The sequence below is a fragment of the Platichthys flesus genome, chromosome 24 (genome assembly GCF_949316205.1).
Source record: "Platichthys flesus chromosome 24, fPlaFle2.1, whole genome shotgun sequence".
Taxonomy (NCBI): domain Eukaryota; kingdom Metazoa; phylum Chordata; class Actinopteri; order Pleuronectiformes; family Pleuronectidae; genus Platichthys; species Platichthys flesus.
In genome coordinates, this window is record NC_084968.1 from 14,221,933 (window position 1) to 14,244,204 (window position 22,272).

The following is a 22,272-nucleotide window of genomic DNA, read 5'->3' on the forward strand; positions in this document are numbered from 1 at the left end:
CCCGAGCAAACAATTTGAGTTTGCAGCTAGTGAGACTTTACTTGAAAGGAACTGCAGAACACTTTTCTGAAATCCTCCCTTCCCCATCCCTGCCCTTCCCCATCCCCTAAGTGGTCCCCCCCCCCCCCCCCCCCCTGTTTATCTCCCCTTCTCAAGCCATTGTGTAATAATGCATTCTGGAAGACACACCTATAAACTCTCCCCCTGCTGGTGAAGGAGGGGAGTTAAACCACGGCCCTCGTTGAACCCCCGTCAGGCTCCGGGATGGGCGGACCAGCACGCGCTCTCCTCGGAGGCTTCAGCACCACCACCTCCTCTCTGGAGGGCGGAGGCCGGATGTCCTGGCCGAGCAGCAACCCTCTGGACCTCAACCAAACCCTCGGAGTCGGCGGTGCGGCGGCCATGAGCGCAGGAGTGGACAACTTCACCCAGGAGTCCGTCACCAGGGCCGTGATGAAGGACAAGAACTGGCCGGCGCTGCTCATCCTCGTCATCATCGCTCTGACGATCGGCGGCAACATCCTGGTGATCCTGGCGGTGTCGCTGGAGAAGAAGCTGCAGAACGCCACCAACTTCTTCCTGAGGTCGCTGGCGGTGGCCGACATGCTGGTGGGCATCCTGGTGATGCCGATCTCCCTCATCAACATCCTGTATGGTGAGTGTCGACTAACACTGCTGCTTATCAGACCCCCTCTCCTCTCTCTACTAGATATGTGCTCGAGTTACTAAGTAGATTTGATTCATTTTCTAATTCTGAAGAGACACATGCTATAAATGTGTCTCCCCCCCCCCCCCCTCCTTCCCTTGAACTTGAGCCTCCTCCCACTCACCAGCTGTTGCCACTGAGATATAAACCCTGTCATTATTTTTAAAAACATTTCTCAGAGCAATTACTGGAAAGATTTCTGCTTCTCGGAGACGCTTGTGTTTCATGACTGGATTGAAAACGCTGCAGGAAGCCAACTTGATAACAGAGACATCGTTCCATCAGTCGAACGCCCACATCAGCGTGATAGGACGGCGGGTTGTTGTATCGCAGCCCGTGTGTTGAGTTAATCTCCCACTGTTGAGTAAAAACATGAAATTAAAGAGAAGGGTTGTTTCCCTCTGAACGTTCCAGCCACGTCTCAGCGGCAGCACCCGGGGAGACGTCATCTAAACCTTCATCCGCTGCATTATTATTATAAAAATACAAATTACAGACAAATCCTCGGGACAGAGATATGAGGAGTCCGACTTCATTTCAGCCAACGTCACATCTGTTGATAGTTTGTTCCAAGACATTGGTCTGAATATGCAGAGCTGCACAGGCGTGATGTGATAGAACATCCTGGTCTGAGATGACAGTCACTACACGTCCTTCTGATCAGCTGCCAGGAGATAACACGTCATCAGGACGGTGGAGGTGAAGGACCGGTGATCGGGCTCAGTCGGTGCTGAGGGATTTGTTTTTCCTCAGTGACGTTCTGTCGTTTATCAGCCGGTGACTCGTGAGCTCATCTTGTTTTCCTCAGAGGAAACATTTGGATTCACTGAGTTCAGCTGCGAACTGAAGAGTTTCTGGGATTCTGGTAAAATGTCAACGCAGACGTTATCGTTACTGGACAATAAATGGACGGTGGGGGGGGGTTAGAAAAACAACCCTGATGCTGTCAACAGGTTGATTGAGTCTTAAATGGATTTGTCTTCCAGGGATCCTGTCAATCTCACGGTGGACAGTTCAAAATAAGAAGAATCATCTTATTCCCAATTTTCTTCTTCCCTCACACAACCTGGTGACTACATTACCCAGAATGCAACTCTCCCCTCTTTCCGACTCATAGATTGTTTATATCATTCACTGTCTAACTCCACACCCTGAAGTGTTTGAGATGCATTGTGGGAAATGTAGTGTTTGTGGAGCTTCACCCGTGCTGAGGCCGAACAGTCGTCAACACCTGAAGAAACAGATCATGTTTAATAGCATGAATAAATAAATAGAGGCTGGAATAAAACGTTAACCATAGATTTACACAGATTTCTCAGATGAGCTGCTGCGTTCACACCTCTGCTCTGTCCCTGGCGTCGCTCTGGAATACAGAGCAGGACGTGAAGAGGCTGATTGCAGCTTAATGGGTCGAGTTCGGTCAAATGACAGAGTCGCTCTGTGTCCGTCTGCTCCTTAAAGCTGCTGCTGCTGATTGCTCACTGCGGTGATCAATCACTCATGGAAGCACACAGAAGAAATAAGTAAGGCTCCGGCAGGTCCATCTTTTACTGTGCGCTTCACAAACAGATACAGAGACACACAAAAACACACACACAAACACACACACACATGGAGACTCACAAAAATATCGAAAAACGGTGCCTGCATCTAAAGTCGCAGTGTTACCCAGCAGACGGGTACTTGATTGCATTGATCCCCACGGCTGACTGAGCGATGGATCTCACACAGACACACACACACACACACAGACGCACACAGACGCACACAGACACACACACAGGATGTTCTCTCACTATTTAAATCGACAGTGAATCATTCAGATTTCACTAATGAAAGGATGATTACGATGATGATGATGATGATGATGATGATGATTGCAATCATGATAAGAGATGATGATGATCATAATTTAGCTACTTGTACAGTTGTCACACACACTCACACACACACACTCAAACACACACACTCAAACACACACAAGTACAGCGGTGACACACGCAAATACATTTTGTATTTCTTTAATTGGAATAAACACAATGATGATAAAGTAGAATTGATGTCTATGTCTCCAGAGTGATGACACACACACACACACACACACACAAAGACACACACACACACACAGACACACACATGGAGGAGCATACAAGTATTTGACCTGGAGGTGAATTCAATCACAGTTATCACTCAGATGATCTCTCTGAGCCAAGTGGAAGGCACACATTCACTGAGAGAACATGTATGTACACACACACACACACACACAAACACACACACACACACACACACACTATATTCCCTGACAGTGGATTAAATGAGATATGTCATCTTTGCGTTGACGGATTAGAAACATGAATATCTACTGGACACAAACTGAGACGGCTGTGAGACAAGATCCAGAGAAGGAGAGAGAATGAGGCAGTTAACTGAATATGTGTTGGCTGGATAACCACAGAGATTAGGACATATAGGACAGGAGAGGACAGGAGAGGACAGGAGAGGACAAGAGAGGACAGGAGAGGACATATAGGACAGGAGAGGACAGGAGAGGACAGGAGAGGACAGGAGAGGACAGGAGAGGAACATAGGTTTAAGTTTTGTTCAGATACAGAATGGATTCTGTCTCGGCCCTTTTCCTTTCTTTAAGCCAAGTCAATTTCTGAAACAATTTTATTTTTTATTGTGCTGATTTTAAAGAGACAAAATTGTTTATTTGTTGACTTGATGTTTCGCTGTAGCTCTCACAGTAGATTTGAGTCAGCTGAGCAACACCTGTGTCTGTGTGTGTGTGTGTGTGTGTGTGTGTGTGTGTGTGTGTGTTTGCGTGTGTGTGTGTGTGTGTGTTTGTGTGTGTTTGTGTGTGTGTCATCCCTTTACTAAGTGTTTGAACTCTAAAAAGTTATGCAAGCTGCCTCCCACTCAGCGCACACACATGAACCCATGATTCACTCAACATGCATCACATACGTGCTGCTTGCACATTAAGCTCTCAGTGTGCGTGTGCGTGTGCATGTGTGTGTGTGTGCGTGTGCATGTGTGTGTTTGTGTGTGTGCGTGTGTGTGCGCATATAAATAGCTGCAGGCGTAGAAAGACTCAGACTCAACGTGAACGTCCAGGTTAGAAAAGCCGTCACAGCTGGAATCATAACGGAGGCAGAGCAGAGGATCCTCTTCACTTCTCTTCCTTCTCTTCTTCCTTCTCTTCTTCCTTCTCTTCTTCCTTCTCTTCTTCCTTCTCTTCTTCCTTCTCTTCTCACGGGTGAAACACACGTCTCTGTTTCTACAGATTCTCTTTTCAAAATGATCACATGCTCTTTTAAAGAGACAGGAGCTGGAAGGGATTAGAGACAGAGGCTGAAAGGAGGAGCTGCAGCAACAGCGATGTGTTTTCTGAACATTTTTAAATAATGACACTGATTTAAATCCTGAATAGAAGCAGAATGTGTCTCCTTTAAACTTCACTTCAGTATTTGAAGTGACACATGATCTGGAAAGCTACACACCAGACGTGACAGAGAAGAACCACAGGGAACCTTCATCACAGGAGCTTGAACATGTTATTCTCCCTCAGCTCCTCTGCTGCTCGTAGATAAAACAGTCCCGTGATTCAAAGCTTCATTTCCAATCAGTCCAGCTGATGGAGTTTTAATTGATTGTATTCTGTTGCAGCTGCTCTCTGCCAAACTCCTCCCAGTTGATTTGGTGTTAGACTCCTCAGCTGTGGTGCTGGGCGGCCCACTGGCCCAGTGGCCCCTTGGCCCAGTGCTGCAGAGTGACAGGGAGGACTGGTTTCTTTATCCACTGACCCGCACTGTTCATCCTGCAGAGCAGCGAACAGAGTCTGACTCGCCAGCAGGGTTAGGGTTAGGGTCTAACCGTGACCTTTAACCTCGGGGGGGGGGGGGGGGGGGGGGGGGACAGATCTCATCCTCAGGGATTAACACAGCCTCAGGATCAGCTCTGATGGTCGCTGTAGACTGAGATGAATGAGAGAACTACTATGGAATTTGATTTCCGTTAATTTACACTTTACACTGTCGATTTTCCTGTTGTGAGATTAATAAAGAGATTATTTAATCTAATCTAATCTCATCTCATTTGATCTCATCTCATCTTTAGACACAGCAGATATAAGTTTGTGCAGAAAGATCTCTCAGAGCTTTTCCTTCCCACAGGGAACATCTCTGTTGTAAACTAATCATGTCATCTTAACCGTCCTTGTAAACAACTTTAAATAATGATCCTAATCATGAGTGATGCTTGAAGAAGCTGCAGTGGAGCCTCGTGGGAACTTGTGAATTCTTCAGGATCAAAGAGCTCTTGTGCTGTGATGTGCTCCGGTTGATTCCAGTTGAGTCGAGCCTCTTCAGTCTTTGAGCTTCTGGTTCTCTGTTCCCTGCAGACTACGCCTGGCCCCTGCCCAGCGCCCTGTGTCCCATCTGGATCTACCTGGACGTGCTGTTCTCCACCGCCTCCATCATGCACCTCTGCGCCATCTCTCTGGACCGCTACGTCGCCATCCGCAACCCCATCGAGCACAGCCGCTTCAACTCCAGGACCAAGGCCATGATGAAGATCGCCGCCGTGTGGACCATCTCGATAGGTCAGAGTGCACCATGACACATGCGGTGTAGAATATTATCTCTTACACTTGTCCTCCAGGGGTCGCTGGGGAGCTGGAGCTAATCCCAGTTCAGCTCTGGTGAGAGGCCGGTTTCACCCTGGACGTGTTTTCAGCCCGATCTGCCTCTTGCCACATTAGAATTGGATTTCTCTTTTAACTTGGGTTAACTGACTCTTTAAATCATATATTAACACGTATTAAAAAGTGACTCCCCCCCCCCCGGTGTCACAGAGTGGTTGATTCACTCTGTTGCTCGTTTCTGAGTCTCGATCTGAGTGTTTTCATTTTATTGAGCAGCTGTTCAGGTTCATTTGTCCATCCCCTCCAGCTAGAGCAATGCTTTCAGTGTAATAGCCTCAGGTAATGAGTTTGTCGTTTGTGTGTGTGTGTGTGTGTGTGTGTGTGTGTGTGTGTGTGTGTGTTTGTTCCTCCCTCTGAGGAAAGTGTTGAGTGCTGTGAGGACTTTTTAAACTTTTCCCTCAGCCCCCCCCCCCCCCTCTGTGTGTGAGTGTGTACGAATCCCAGAAACAGAGACAAACTTGTGCAGCTGCTCTCTCGCCTCCAAATCACATAAACTCCGGTGATCGTGGATAATAAGTTTGCAGGAATCCATCTTGGTGTTTTCGGTGCTGAACCAAAGAAACCAGTATAAACGGATTCTTTTTTTAATCCTTAGAAATCTCCTGTTCTGTCCTGCTGGTGTTTCCTTGACCCCTCTGAAGGGTCTGTGCTGTGATCGGGTCTTTGAGGGTTCACACCGATCAGCTGAAGGATCAGCAGACAAACAGAAGATCCCTGCAGCCGCTCTGCTGTCAATCACACTGCAGATGTGTAGATCCAGATGTGTAGATCCAGATGTGTAGATCCAGATGTGTAGATCCAGAGCAAGTGCAGCTTAAGGAGCTGGACATTACACAAGTTTCTTTAACCACAGGGTTCATGGTTTTGTCAAAGCATGAACCCAGCTCCTCCTGTGGGATCCCAGTTCGAACCCAGGCAACATGTGATATATAATCTGGGTGTAAACCAGTGTCTCCTTCCGGCTGTGTTGGTTTAACAAGACCAGTGTCGTTAATACTGAATTCCAAGAGGACAAATATCTCACATCAGGGCTCTAAATCAGAAACTGTCTGCTTAGCTATGTGCTACTTTTTTGGAGTTTGGGTGAATTAGGTTTTTAAGGTCTCCTCCACACACACACACACACACACACACACACACACACACACACACACACTCTGTTGGAGACGCAGTGAATGAATCCTGGCTCGACACAGATCACTGGACAGACTCATTAGTCAGAACTGTTTGCACACCACAGGTTATTTGGACATTCGGGTAAAACGTTTTCAATTAATGGAAATTAATTCATCCTCCTAGGCAGCATGTGTGTGTGTGTGTGTGTGTGTGTGTGTGTGTGTGTGTGTGTGTGTGTGTGTGTGTGTGTGTGTGTGTGTGTGTGTGTGTGTGTGTGTGTGTGTGTGTCTGTGTCTGTGCATGCAGTCGATTTAAACGATGCATTAGCGGCGCTGGTGCACGTTTTGTGTTGTGACCATGATGCACTGTATCCTAAGTGAATTACAGCGGCCGACACCGTGATGATGTCATCGCACTTTGTTTTGACCTTTTTAAATCAACTCTTTTAACCTTTGAAGCAGCAGCTGGATGAAAGTGAGTCTGATGTGTGAGTGGGAACAAGAGAGAGTTTCCTCCTTCTCTCCCTGAGCGTCTGTTGTCTGTGACTCTGCTGAGTGGGTTCCATCTCCTGAGAGAACAACTGACTGAGAGTCACAGACACAACCAGCTGCAGCTGAAGAGTGAAGCTGAACTGAGATCAGTTCAAAACTCTCTGAAGTTATTAACAAATCAGCCAGATTGTTAGTTGATCGTTGCCAAACTCAGCTCAGCCTCTAAAGTCTTGTTCTCACCTCCTACTTCTTATATTTATATAAAGAACTGTAACAGCATATTAATACACAACAGATGTAGCCGGTTTTAAACTCCATGTTTTATATATTTATATATTATTTTTGGAGTTTGCATCTTTCCGCTCGTTTCATGGTCATTACTCTGAAGCGACCTGGAGTGTTTCCAGCTGATGAGTCTGATCAGTGTTTGGTTTGAATTCAGCTTCAGATGAAGAAGAGCAGCTCGTTCAGCTGAGACTGAAGCTTCTGACCAATGAGACGGGAGCAGAGCATCAGAGTCTTCAATAACAGGACGTTCGAATGAAAGACTGAAGCTTCTGACCAATGAGACGGGAGCAGAGCATCAGAGTCTTTAATACCAGGACGTTCGAATGAAAGACTGAAGCTTCCTCTCGTCCCTCCAGGTGTGTCCATGCCCATCCCCGTCATCGGCCTCCACAACGAGGACAAGGTCTTCGTCAACGGCAGCTGTGTCCTCAACGAGGAGCGCTTCATGCTGATTGGCTCCTTCGTGGCCTTCTTCATCCCACTGGTCATAATGGTGGTGTCGTACTGCCTCACCATCCAGGTACACAATAATACTCCTTCAAAGCAACACGATACTACTTGTACAGCCCCCAGGGTTAAACACCCCCCCCCCTTCCTCTGCAGGTGCTCCAGAGGCAGGCCACTGTCTTCCTATACGAGGCCAAGGCTTCCTCCCAGCAGCCTTTGCACACGCCAGCGATGACCCACACATTGCAGCCTCCGTCCAGCACCTTCCACCTTCCTCAGATCAACACCACTGCTCCGCCAGACTCACCAGGTAAACACCGACCGGGGTCCAGCCGCTGGATCGTCCAGTGTTTCACATCCAGGAGATTCAGTAGATCTCTGAAATAAACCATCTGCAAAACCCACATGTTCTCTATCCTGAGTCCTAGGTCTGTTTTTATGTTGTTTTTCCTTCTTGGAGATTTTTGTCATCAGTTGCAAAAAGTTGTGAATGAGTAAAGAAAATAAAAAGCAAAGTGCTGATGCAGCAGATGTTCACGGTGGTGATGGCGTCTGAGCCGCAGCCGGACAGATGCTCCCCCCCGAGCCCGAGTCCAGACTCCAGCTCCTCCACTGTCGATGAAAACTGAATAATGTGCCAGAATTTGATTTGAACCAGCAACGTGTTCTTACTGGTTTCACTGGTCCACAGGGCAGGTATACAGGATAAAGTATCCAACCAAAGGGAGTAATTCAGTGTAACACGTTCATATGACACAGTAGAGGAAAGAAACACAAAGAAACACAAAGAAACACAAAGAAACACAAAGAACCATCATGTGTCTCCTTTAATTTGGTAAAACAAGACGGGTGAGATGGATCCTTGACGTGTCTCTTGCCCCTCCCACAGACGTGAAGCCGCCGCCCCCTCCGAGCAGGCGGAACACCCTGAGCTGTCTGAAAGGAGCCGAGCCCACGATCCTGCTCAGCTCCTCCAAGTCCGACAGCATCAGCATCATCCCCAGCTCCGAGGCGGCGTCGCAGCTCAGCTCGCCGGCCGCCGGGCCGGGCCGGGGCGACACGTCGGGGAGCCACGGGCGCCGGGGGATGATGCAGGCCATCAAGAACGAGAGACGAGCCTCCAAGGTGAGAAGGGAGAGCGGCGGCAGGTGGTTCTGGGGTTGAATCCCAACAAGTGTTCAAGGTGGAATCGAACAGTCACTTGAAATCTTCTGTCGTTAACTTCCAGTGGTTTAACTTTAGTGTAGAGAAGAAGCACAATCCATGGTTCTGAAGTTCTACTCGTTTCACTTTACATCTGTTTCTCTTTCTCTCCGTTCTTCTTCTTCTTCTCCTCTCAGGTCCTGGGAATCGTCTTCTTCCTCTTCCTCATCATGTGGTGTCCCTTCTTCATCACCAACGTCACCTCCGTCCTGTGCGGCGGCTCCTGCAACGAGGCGCTGCTCCACGACCTGCTCAACGTCTTCGTGTGGGTGGGGTACATCTCCTCCGGGGTCAACCCGCTGGTCTACACCCTCTTCAATAAGACCTACAGGAGGGCGTTCTCCAGCTACATCAGGTGTCAGTACAAGGTGGGGGCCGCGGCCGGACAGGGCTGCAAAACCCTCCTGGTCCCGCCCCAGTGCCCCTCGCACGCCGTGACCCCGCTGCTCATGGGCAGTCACGGGAAGGCGGGCGTGGACCGCAACAGTAACTGTCGCAACGGCAGCCGGGGGGGCAACGGGCGGCTGGCGGTCGACCCGGAGGACACCACGGACGACGAGAAGACGGAAATTGGAATTGTGTCTCACAGCCTCTCGGAATGCTACAACGTGGGGGGGGTGTCGGAGACGGAGACGGAGCTGGAGCTGTCTCTGATCAGCTGCAACCCTGCGTCCACAGAACTCACGAGCAGCGTGTGACTGTGCACGTGACTGTGCACGTGACTGTGCACGTGACTGTGCACGTGGTTTCATGTCTTCTTCTGGACGCTGGAGCGAGCAGCGTTTCACCGGCGGCTTCCAGGAGGGACTCGACCCTGCAGGAGGGACTCTTATTGTGAAGGTCTGGGGCGAGGAGCCTTATCCCCGCACAGAGGTGCAGCACTCACATCAGTGTGTAGGGAATCGAACCTGAAACAGTGGCATTTCCACCAGTGTACTGGTACGAACCTTCCAGACGTGTCGTTTTTTTATTTGTTGCCAAAATGTTGGTTTTCACTCCACGAACAGACGATGGAGGCGTCATCGCTCACTTCATGGGGTCGAGATCCAGAGTCACAGAGTCGAGCACCCCCGCTGAGGTCACCGGGGTCAAACTGCGACTCCACGCCTTCACAGTCTAAATGCAGTCGACTCCGCGCCGAGCGAACTCAACCAAATCTATTTTTGTGCCGAGTCGTAAAACAAACTCGTCTGAATGAAACCGCTCCAGCATGAATCACCGAGGAGCTTTACTCTGAAGGAGCAAACTTTCTCCAAGATGACGGAATGTACAAGGTGGACTCACAGTGCCACCTGGTGGCGGTGGCGTGACACTGCAGAACAAGTGGCTGAAGGAGCTGAAGACCCGGCGCAGACACTCAGGCTCCGGCTTCTCGTTCAGAACCAGAATCCTCAGTTGGTTCACGTTGTTATTTTAACTCAGTAAAGTTTGGAATCAAAAGATTGTTGGGCACAAAGTTCCTTTCATCATTTAGAGGAACTAAATATAATGATTTTAGGATAATTATAACCGATAAGTCATTAATATCAGAGTTGCCTTCATGAAATCACACAAACCTTTATTTCACAAACATTGTTTCAATAAGCAAACACACAAATTAATACAAGATGAGCAAATAACAATAATAAAGCCAAAGACGTAAAGATTTTGCAAAAACACGGGGATGCAATAATATCACAACTATCTTTCAATACAGAAAACCTTTATTTATATTCACACATTAACAGAGATATGGAGAAAAAGAACAGAGACAGAAAAAGAGGAGAAAAACAACTCAAGATGATCAATGAATGTTTTGCAGTGATGTCAGATATTATAATATGAGCAGATCAGAGTCTGGGCTGTTTGGGATTCAAGGCGTCTGTGAAGAACTCGAAGCTTCAAGGTCAGAATTCAGATAAATCTTTTTCCTCTCAGATGAAATCCCTCCTCCTGCCACCGGGGGTCAAAGTGTCTTCAGACTAACGACAGTGACGCCCTCAGAGGGGAAATGACACTTTCTCCATATTCATCAGTGAGCTTCGCTTCTAGAGAATCTCACAGACCCTGAACCCGGCGGTCAGATCCCCCCCCCTGAGAGACGACCTCGTACCGATCTCGTCTGTCCCCTCAGACAGGAAGTCGATACGCTAAGAGACAAACCTCTGACTCCATCAGGAGCGTTTTATCTCCACCGCAGTAGTTCCTCCACCGCACGTCTCCGTCAGCTGAAAACCCTGAAGCCTCAGGGTCACATGTTGAGGGAACAGATTCAAGATATTATCATATTTAGGTTTATCATCAGCTACAAATTGATCTCAAAGGGGAATATAAATGAAAATGCATGTTTTTAGCATGTGATTAATAAGGATAAGCAGTATAGATATTAGATGGATGAATAATAATAAAACTGGATGTGTTTGCATTTAGGAGGCAGGAGATTTGATTCTGTTAAGTTGCATTGTGGGAAAAGTTCTTTGAGTCTGATCGTCCGTTGAATCTGAAAAATGATTCTTTATTCTTTTATACTTTAAGTTCAAATTAAAGAAGGTGCAATATGCAATATATCACAGAGTCTTCCCCACAGCTGAGAAATGATCCAAGTTGGTTTTACTCCCCCAGAACAAACGATACTGATATCATCATGTGGCCCCTCCCTCAGGTCAAGGTCAAAGTTCAAACCCTCCCCCTGGAGCAAACGGAAGCGAAGCCTGACGTCTGCGGCCGGGTCGGAACCAGAATGAACCCGGGGAGCGGCTTCATCCTGGTTCTGAGCTCCTCTGGACAATGGACCCGCTCTGTGCCACCGACCGACCCCGAGGTCGTCACCTCTCTCCACACGGAGACGTCCACCGGTCCCGAGCTTCGACCTGCAGATAACATGCATGTTCCACGTGTCCGTTCAAAAGGTCCTCTCTTCCTCGGCCCCTCGTTTGTTCTCTCTCTTCATGACTGAACCGGTCCCGACAGGAAAGAGAGAACAAACGACAACAGCATGCGGCTCCTGCAGCCTTTTCATCTTAGAATGCAAAAACAACAACAACAACAACACAACAACACAACACGAGGGAACGCGGAGAAGAGAGGACTCTCTGAACGGAGATGGACGGGTCGGATCCTCGGAGGGCGACAGAAAGACCAACTCCGTATGGTGCAATGTAATAACTCTGTGTTCCCTGTGTACCTGTGTGTGTAGCGGGCCGGGATCCAATCACTGCCTCTGATTGACTCAGAGTCTTTTCACCGAACGAGGACAAATCGCTCTGATAGAATCTGAAACTGTTTCAGCTGATGATTGGATCCAGGTCTGGTGTGTATAGACATATCAGGAGACGCTTGTTGACAAAGTTTCACTCTGACACGTTCGGTGAGAGCTGGGAAACCTGAGCACAACGTGAAACAAGGCTTCTCCTGTTTCCCTTCTCCCAAGAACGTCCAGCACCACGATGATCTACAGTTCAACAGGAAGTAAGAGTCTAAATCTGAATCCAGCAAAGTCTCTACAAAGCATCAAGGGAAGAAAATCAAACATCTGTCAAAACCAGTTAAAAACCAGGCAAATGTTTCAATCAATTATTTAAAAACCAGTGTCTCCAGGACGCCCCTGAACGTGGAGGCCCAGACGAGAGGAGCCTGCTCCCCCTGAGTTACCGGCCTCGACTTAGCGGCTGGTTGGAAACTCTTGAATCTCATCTTGGTGCATTCGGAGTGAGAAGCTGAGTTGTTTGACTGAGGGGCCGTGCTGCACTTTTTAAAGCTATTAAAAGAATCTGGAACTCAATCCTGAATTTATCTGGCAGCCGACGGAAGGATTGAATGAAATGACACCGAATGGATCCTGTGAAACTCTGTCAGTGAGCGTCTCTGTCAGATAACCGGAGCTGCAGTCGCCCCAGAGTTTGATGAACCTGACCCCCCCCCCCCGGCGTTGGTTTGTCTCGCCCTAGGACGACTTGCCCCTCGTGGTTTAGCTTAATCTTTCCTTTACGTGTTGAACCCTCTATTGTTTTTGAGCTGGCTGTTTTTTTATTAAAGCATTTTCATTGTGAATGTTTGTCTAAGAACACAAGTTGAGTTTCTACAGCGAACATCATCCACACAGTGTGTATTTTCTTTTTTTTTCTGTGTGATGCTGCTATTTATTTATTAAAATATAACTCTGACGTGTGGACAATCCGCTCATTTCTGCATCGACCAGAGTTGATCACATTAAGCAGGTTTTCACCGTCATCTTGTTTGACTGGAGCTGATTCTTCTCCACGTCTTCCTCTGGACGGAGAAGTCGTGGATCAGTCGTGAGACAAATGAGACCAAACAGTGTTTTGGGAGGTGAACTGGTTTTATTGTGAAGGAACTAAATCTTCAATAGACCAGTTCTGTGATTTTAAAGTTGCGTCTTTCAGAGCCGGTGCAGTGATCTGAGACGTGAAGGTTCAGGATCAGCTCTGGTTGTTTCGTGACGAATCCTCAGACAAACCTGGAAAGCATCAATCTGACTAGTTCAGCCTGGTAGAGATTTAAATATATAAATATATATATGTTTATCCAAATCAGAGTTTTAAGATCAAATGTGATATTTCTGAGTTTGTAGAAAGAGGAATGTTGTGGAAAATAATAAAAATCTGGTAAATGCATCTTTGAGTTATTACTGAGTTCAGCACCAAGGACAGCGACACAGTCGATCATGAGGAAACAGCGCCACTGAGTGGTGGAGCAGGGACACAGCAGGATGGTGGAACTCAATCCCAATTGACTGGATCAGAATTTGTGATGTTGACATTTTAAGAAACAATGATTTTACAAGAACATTAAGATTCCACTTCCTCATTTGTAGTGAAGCCACTAATAATAATATTAAAGATATGTTTTATACAACCATAACTACTTGTCTATAGCCTGAGTTTCTATACTACTTATTAAGATATGTTTTCATTACAGTTCTCCATCATCTATAGATTCTGTCGTTACCTGTTATTTTATCTATGTTCAATTCGTGTTAACTTTATTTAATCACAGACAACAGGAACGTCTGCTTCTGGATGAGTCACAGCTCAATCAGGTGTGCAGCTCTCCTCCTCCTCCACAGGGGGGCGCTCGGACCCTCTGCTCGGTGCAGTGGGTGGGGGGGTCTCGACCGTCACCGTTAGAATCCGGAGGGTTTCGGACGCGCATGCGCGGTTCCGCCTCTGCTGCAGCTCCGTTTGTCTGATCTGTGTCAAGCTAGTGAGAGACGGCACCGGAAATACAGACGTGTGCTTTCAAAATAAAACCAGTCTGCACAATAACTGCATACTTTTTTTTCATCATATGAATATGGGAGTGTTGCTGTTTAGTGTTAATCATATCGATATAGATTTATCATTGTGTTGTAGACCTCAGTTTGTTATGTGTTAGCGTTTTATGTGCAAAAACAAAAAACCATCACCAGAGGAAAGTGAGAAATTGATTTCAAAGAATAAAACTGAATCTGAATGAGACGAAACACGTTGAGTCGTGTCAGACCTTTACGTTGAAACTTTGACCGGAAGTCACACTCGGTGTCTGTATGCTCGCGCGCACCGAGGACGCTGCCTTGGAAACGACGTTGATCCAGTGCACGCGCTGCGCTGCGACCAGGGCCCACGTCTGCTCACTTCAAAGGCTTCCACTCCTCCTCCTCCTCCTCTTCCTCCTCCTCTTCCTCTCCATCCCTCCATCCTCCTCCTCCTCCTCGAACATGGAGGCGCTGCCCTGACGCTCGGAGCCGAGGAGCCGACGGGAGGAGCAGAATAAAGGAGAAGAAGAAGAAGGTGAGCACAGGTGCGTGTGACCGGGATTTTAATCTGCTGTGCGTGTGACACACACATGCTCGTGCACGGGGAGGGAGGGTGCGTTTGTTGTTGTTACTGCGTCGTGCACGCACGAGACACAGCGCACTGATGGGCAGCTGGTCCGCGTGCGTGTTGATTAGAGTCTAATTCATCTGCGGGATTCGACCCTTCATCATTTTCTCTCTTCTCCTCCTCCTCTCTCTCTCTCTCTCTCTCTCTCTCTCTCGCATCGTGACCGTCCCCCCCCCCCTCTATCTATCTTTCTATTTCTCTTCTCTGTGTCTCTCTGTACCCCCCCCCCCCCCCCATATGAACGTGTGTCAGTATTTGGCAGTGATCAGGTGTGTGTGCGTGTGTGTGTGCGTATGTGTATGTATGGGTGTGTGTTTGTGTGTGTGTGTGTATGTGTATGCGTGTGTGTGTGGAACAGAGCAGTGACATCATCCGCTCTAAAGCTATATTTTTGGAGAGTATATATCTCCATGTATTCCCAGATGCAGAGACAATATAAAAACATGAACATTAATATCTATATAATATCTGTAACTGTCCTGATTCACGTGAGTTCTCAGATTCTCTTCGTTTCTCAAACTACAGAATGAAACTTAAATCTGCAGATATGACGTCATCCTGTGCTCTGAGGCCTTCAGGCGTCTTTACATGTTTATATATGTCTAAGAACATCTGTATATATACATTAATATGTATGTCATACGCAGCCAACAGGTGTCTCTACGGTGTATTGTTGATCTCCTGCATAGTTTTAATTCATGTTTTATATTTACGTTTATCTCAGAATGCTTAAATATCGACTCTTTTCACATTTCTTGATAATATCTCTCAGTTCTCTATACAACTGATTTACAGGCCTTGGCACTGCTCATGTATAATATCATGCAACGAGCCTGCAGGTGTATTTCTGATATTCTGCATGGATTCTGATTCATAGTTCATATTCATATTAACATTTGCCCCAGGATGCATAGAAACTCTATAATGTATATTTATTCTTCAGGTTCTAATCGAGCCTCTTGTTGCTTCTCTGTCCAAACTCCTTCTGGAGAATCAGATTCTATTGATCAAGTCAAATAAGATTCAATGTTCCCTGATTTCACCTCCCAGCTGTGCACGTGTGTATGAACCAGAAAAGAGGATACCAAGGTGCATGATGGGAAATGATGGATCGGCAGTAGTTCAGTTTTGCAGCATTTTACATAAACATCTCTGTATGTTTGTCCGTTGGTCGGATGAAGATGTGTTTCTTTTTTATCGATGATCAAGTGCTTTCTCACATTTTAACGGATGAAACGTTTGACACAACACAAACATGTGAAGTGTTAAAATGACGACAACGTGTGAAACTGTGAAAATATCAACTGCTCAGTCCAGACTCCAGCCTGGTGAACAGAGATTGAATAATAAGGCTGCTCTGTGTGTGTGTTACTGTGTGTGTGTGTGTGTTTGTGTGTGTGTGTGTGTGAGAGTGAGAGAGAGAGAGAGTGGGTGTGCATATGCGTGTGCGTGTGCGTGTGCGCGGAATAGAGTTGTATTCATAACTGAAGCTGCTCAGTGATGCTTGAACTGATTCCTTACATAAGCGAATATTCGAGGAAGGAGACGACATAAACACTCAAATAGGAAAACAACAGACACTCGTAACTACACACAGACACACACACAAACACACACACATTGTACTTGAGGGATGGAGGTACAGACAGAGGATTGTGATGTTGTGCAGCTTCTTCTCCGTTGAGGCCACAGAGATCATCCTTCTGTTTTTTTGTTTGATCAGAAACTTCCTGGTTGGTTTTCATATTTCTTCTTCTTGTCTCTGTTAACGTCTCGACTCATGACTCAGCAGGATTCTTCTCTGTTCTTCTCTGTTCTTCTCTGTTCTTCTCTGTTCTTCTCTGTACTTCTCTGTTCTTCTCTGTTCTTCTCTGTTCTTCTCTGTACTTCTCTGTTCTTCTCTGTACTTCTCCGTTCTTCTCTGTTCTTCTCTGTTCTTCTGTTCCCTTTCCTCCAAACTGAATTTGTACTGATTTGTAGTTTAATGACTAAAGGAACAAACACGTTTGCTGTAAGATCTCAAACATGGAAGATTCTCTGTGTGTTGGTGAGTTGTTTCTATAGAGCTGTAACCTCGCTGATCTGTTTCCTGTTCAACATGGAGGATGATCTGGATTCCAGAGCTCAGCGTCGTGCTTTCACCTCAGGAGACGTCTGTCCAGCCTCTCAAGACATTATACGTTTTCCAGATGGAGGTTTCCTATCCCCCCCCCCCCGTTCCTGGCCTCCTCTCTGAACCAGATGTGGTGATCCTAAAGGTTTCCAGGTGGAAGGAAGTGGGATTTGATTATTCTCCAAACAGATTTCTCTGGTTGTTCCCTCACACACGTGCTCCGTGCGTCGGGTCGTGGTCTGAGCTGTGAGTTGCCTCTGAGGACACGGCCCGGGACTCCTCACTCACATAATGGGACCAGTCAGAGAGGAGCTGCTGGTCTGAATGGGATCCGTCTGTCTGAGGCTCCACACACTCTGGTTCACTTTGCTCCCTTTGACAGACGCTGGGTTTAATGTAGTTAGAGCTGCTGAGTATAGAACCTGAAACCTCCTGCTCCTCTGAGATGAACGAGCTGGAAGCAACGTGTGGATTATACTGATGTTTATTTGAAGCTCCCACAGGGAACTCTGTTAGAAACCTCGCTCTGGCCAACATGTGCGTTTGTTCTGGACCAAGTGGAGTCACAGATAAACTGAGGCATGTCTGTGTAAGGAGCTGATTCAGGATCAGATGAAGGTTGACTCGTGTTGGAGCTTTTCTTTGTTCTTCTGTCCTTTCTCTGCGTTCTCCGACTCAGCTTCACTGTGTCTGACCTCATCGTCAGTCCGACCCGACCACAGAAATAGAAATTATTTTTAAGAATCATTTATGGAAGAAGACAGTTGTCTCCCTGATTGTCTCCTTTGCTCTTGTCGGTCATAAAGAGGGAGAAATGAGACCCAACTGCTTGTAGCACGTTAAAGTACGGCAATGGTTGCAATGGGCGGTGTTTGTGTGTTGCTGCTGGTTTTATCGACAAAGCTATTGATTGTGTGGCGATGTCTGGCCACAGGGTTTAGTGTGTGAGTGTGTGTGAGATGTTTTTCTCTCCTCGGCTACTTCACCTTATCTTCACTTAAGCAGAAGTTTTAGTTATTCTGGGATCCTGATGTTCCTTCATGTTGGTTTTTTAACTTTAACTTCAACTGGGAACCTGCAGAAACCTTGTGTTACTGAGGATTAAGCCTCAGTCTCCAGTTCCACTTCCCAGTTTGAAGTGGGAGCAGAGAATCTGGGACACGGTGACACTCCACATCCCAGCGTTAACGTGACAGGGCCTCAGCGCCCGGGCCCTGCTGCCCACTGGCCCCGCACCAGTCCACCCAGTTTGTCTCTGTGTGTGTGTGTGTGTGTGCTCGTGTGTGTTTGTCAGGTCACATGCTTCTGCCGGATGACTTGTTGCAATCGTGCTGAGGCCGACGGATTTAATTGTGAGGGACGGGGTCGCAGAGGGGCACAGGGAGCGTTCTCACACAGACACACACACACACACACACACACACACACACACACAGACACACACACACTGAATGCAGTTCAGGAACGTGGCCTTCATTCTGTGGCTGACCTGTTTACCAGCCACATTAGCAGAGGATAAAGGAGCGTGGAGCAGAGATGAGCTTCCACAGTCGCTGCTGTTTTTCATGCAGATGTTTCATATATTTAGATTTTTAACCTTTAAATGTCCTCAGGAGAAATATGAGGTTCAGGGTGCAGCTGCTTTTTAAAGGAAAATCCACGTTGAATATTTCATCTCTCTGTTTCTATTGGTTTCAGAAACTTTTATTGTTAATTCAAAAAGTACTGTTCACTCCAACAGTTTAGAGTCCCAGCTTTTTAATGCCTTCATCTTCAGCAGCCAACGACAGGTTGTCAGATTCCGTGTTGTCCTTGAACTCACCACCTAGAGGAGTTCCTGGGTAACGGCTGAACCGTAACATTTAACGTGTATATAAAGATAAAGTGTCAGTAATATAAAGTGTGAATCAACGTTTAATGAGCTGAAACAAGGGAAGAGAATCTCCTCTCTCTGGGTTTAGGAGCCCACGCGTCTAACACCCCCCCCCCCCTCCCTGGGACATTAATCTCACTTGAAACGAGGCCGGAGCTAAATAACTGAGGATCTTTAACTAATAACTAATAAAATCTGTAATAGCTATAAAGACGAATAACTAAACCAGAGGCTGACGGAGCTGATGCCAAACCATCATCAGGGAGTTCTACTTATATTTGTAATATTATCTATACGTTTATATCGTCTCACGTTCAGTGACGGACGTCTCTTCTGCAGATTCCTGGAGAAGAAGAAGAAGAAGAAGAAGAAAGAAAAAGCTGGAGAGAGGAAGTGTAGAAATCTCTGCGTCAGCTCCGCTCTCGCTCTGCTTTGCATAATTTGTTTTTTGGGAGGATTAGCAAGAAGGGTGTGTGTGTGTGTGTGTGTTGGGGGGGGGGGCATTGTAATTATGATCATTTTGTACAATGGCTCCTCACCCAAGAGCATCAACAAATACAGACATCAAAGAGAGAGAGAGGAAGAGGAGGGAGAGTTTAGGATGGAGGGAGAAAGGAGGCCAGACGGAGAGGGAGGTTGTGTTTTGGGGGGGTGGGGTTCAAACGAAGCTGAAACTCAGATGATCTCCCACAGTCTGGTTCTTTACCCTCAAACACAAACAAGCCCGTTGTTTTTCAGGATTCAGGTTTTTCACGCTCGTCCCACGTTTCTCTGTTTTATCTTTATTTTCCCGTTGCAGCTTTGTTCTGCTGTTTGTGAGCCGACAACTGGCTCAGGCCCAAGCGGAGAGCTTCCCCGAGCCCACCGAGCGCAGCCGGGGTAATTCTGACTCTGAATAAAACATCAGCTCCGTGCGTCTGTGTTGGTTTAGCCTCCTGGTGTCAGAGCTGCGTGCTCACCGGCTGCCAGTCTGACCAGTTCCCCCAGTTCCACCTTAATGAGCTGCTGTAAGACACGGATTTCAAAATGGAGGTTATTAACTCAACATGTTGGGGGACTAATCATGCTTGTGTCACAGGCTGCGTACACACGATGTGTTTTCATTTGAAAATGCATCGTCTCTGCTGCTGATGCGTCCGACGTCCTCACGACTCTGAAGACATCTGGGACATGGTCACGTTGTCCTGTGCAAGATCGTGCAGCATTAAATCTTAAAACCAGAAGCTGAAGTGAAGCAGATCTTCCCACACGCTGCTCATTGCCCTTTAAAGAACAACTCTATATTTATATTCTTGAATGAAGCATCAGTTTTCATACTCCTTTGTGAAAACAGTGCAGCACCAGCTAGCTGTTGCACGAGTGAGAATGTAAGTCGGTCCCCGGTGCATCGTATCATCTCATCATATCTTCATAGAGAACCAGGGCTTGTCATTTGCATTAGTTACTGTGGAACGATAATTAGCTGTGATTATACCGAGAGCCTCCTATGGAGCAGGAGAAGGAGACGAGTGGAAGAGGCTGGAGGGGGGGTGGCTTACCTCTCTGAGAGCAGACCAGGGCCGGCTCAGTGGCGCACAGTCGGAGGTGTGTGTGTGTGTGTGTGTGTGTGTGTGTGTGCGTGTGTGCGTGTGTGTTAAGTCTGTGGCCGAGCAGACGGAGCGTAATAGCATTAGCTGACCGCCTGCAGGAATGATTAGTTTGGTTTAGGCCTGTAATTTATACCATCCTCCTCTATATGAAGCTATTCATGGGAACATGTCAGAAGTTATTCACTTATTATTAATTATGTTCCCCTCAGAAATGAGTTCACAGTGGTTTGGTGCATTTAGACCAGAGTTTAACCCCAGAGTTGTTGTCTGGGTGTGAAGCAGCTGATTGGCTCTCAGCTGCTCCTCATCTGACACAGGCTGCGGATCAGAGGGATCACGTCTCATCTGATTACAGCTGTGATTACACCCACAGCTTCAGAGCCGTGCCCGGAGACAACGTAAACACAGAGACGTGTGGGTATCGAACACAAGATGAACTGTGGATGGTGTCACAGAAGAGGACGTTACTCAATGATCCAGATCCTTCAGGGATCAAAACCCCCTCTACATTATTACTTTACAGCATTTTATATTTAAACAGGGAATACTTGAAATAGGAATAAACTCTGAGGAACTACAACCCTCTGATTTCAGCAGATCTGGTTGTTGCCTCATGTGAGATAGAGGTTCTGCAAAGAAGTGATGACTCTGCACAAACCTCTGCAGGAATGTAGCTGCAGCCGGGTGGGAGCTAACGTGTAGAACTCTCTATCTGTGGATAGAGCAGCTGACGCTCTATCTGTGGATAGAGCAGCTGACGCTCTCTGACGGAGGAGCTCATGCGTCCTCGCATCGTTTCATCTCGATCATGAATCTTTGATCTGAAGCGTCCTGTCAAGAGTTTGACTTCCCAAACGCCCCCCCCCCCCCCCGTCCCAAACCCTGCCACTGACATACATCCTCTGGAGACCTGCTCTGAATTTAAGGTCTTTATTTAAAGTTCTCACAGTCCATTTCCCCCACCCCCCCCTTCTTATGTCTCTACTGTCTGCCCCCCCCCCTCGGAGTCGCTCTGAGTTCCACTCTCGAGCAGCGAGCGGATTCCTCAGCGCGTTGCCATGGCGACCTTCCCAGTAATCAGGCGGCACACTTTTCACAACCCCCCCCCCCCTTCTCGTCTTGTTAATTCTCTCTCCTTCCCTCGTGTCCTCAAATAGCGTCGCACAAATCAAACAGGCCTTGAAATGCATCTTCACGATGCGTCAGGCTCGACTTGTAATGTCTGGAATGTTGCCGCTGCCTCTGATTGGTCCAACAGATTTAACTGACTGCTGATTTATGAAAATCGGTATGTTTCCTATCCTGTAGAATACAGAGTGATCTCAAAGATAACGCAAAGTTTTGTCCAACAACCCCCGTGTCTCTGTCCGAGTTCAACATAAAACCACAGAGGTGCAGAGTGAAGGGGGGGGGGGGTGAAGCTTACACCCCAGACATGAAGTTGATAAATTATGCCAAATCGAGAGCACAAATTATTCATCTGAGAAAACACATCATTAAATCAAGAGCTCAATTTATTCAAATGTGCACAAGTGTGAGATTTGTTCTCGCAATCTTTCTACCACGAGTTTTGGAACTGTCCATTTGACCTCCTTTGTGTTTGTTGTCTTCGTCTGTATGTAGTTCACCAGGCTGAGGCCACTTTACCCTGCAGCTGACCTGTGTGTGTCTGTGTGTGTGTGTGTGCGTGTTTGTGTGCATCCACATTCTTTCATGCGTGTAAATCTACATCACGAGTGTCATCAGCATCTCAGCAGCATCCCTCACAGACACACACACACACACACACACACACACGCACACACTCCCCCTGTTCTCTACACACTCTCTGACACAGACACACACTCTCAGCTGGGCGAGGAGACGGGGAACACGTC

The 22,272-nt window shown here is 47.2% G+C and overlaps 2 protein-coding genes across 4 annotated transcripts in view; both read left to right on the plus strand.

The window, feature by feature from the left end:
- Positions 1 to 264: 264 nt before the first annotated feature.
- On the plus strand, positions 265 to 13,101 carry htr2cl1 (5-hydroxytryptamine (serotonin) receptor 2C, G protein-coupled-like 1). The gene is made up of 6 exons (XM_062384436.1): positions 265 to 655; positions 5,112 to 5,312; positions 7,666 to 7,829; positions 7,913 to 8,066; positions 8,646 to 8,881; positions 9,097 to 13,101. The coding sequence occupies exons 1-6, from the start codon at positions 265 to 267 to the stop codon at positions 9,655 to 9,657; spliced, it is 1,707 nt and encodes a 568-aa protein (XP_062240420.1). The 3' UTR covers positions 9,658 to 13,101.
- A 1,451-nt stretch (positions 13,102 to 14,552) lies between these two features.
- The window catches only part of zgc:109889 (uncharacterized protein LOC553542 homolog), a 21,475-nt gene continuing 13,755 nt past the window's right edge, over positions 14,553 to 22,272 (plus strand). Inside the window, exon 1 of one of the 3 annotated variants that reach the window (XM_062384433.1) lies at positions 14,553 to 14,737. The gene's annotated coding sequence lies outside the window, so the exon portion shown is untranslated. The remainder of the gene's footprint in view (positions 14,738 to 22,272) is intronic. The other 2 variants (XM_062384434.1, XM_062384435.1) reach the window with 2 other exon arrangements.

Coding starts and splice junctions, on each gene's coding strand:
- htr2cl1 (XM_062384436.1), top strand. CDS start 265: ATGGGCGGACCAGCACGCGCTCTCCTCGGAGGCTTCAGCACCACCACC. Junction 5,313..7,665: donor CGTGTGGACCATCTCGATAG/GTCAGAGTGCAC, acceptor TCGTCCCTCCAG/GTGTGTCCATGCCCATCCCC. Junction 7,830..7,912: donor CGTACTGCCTCACCATCCAG/GTACACAATAAT, acceptor CTTCCTCTGCAG/GTGCTCCAGAGGCAGGCCAC.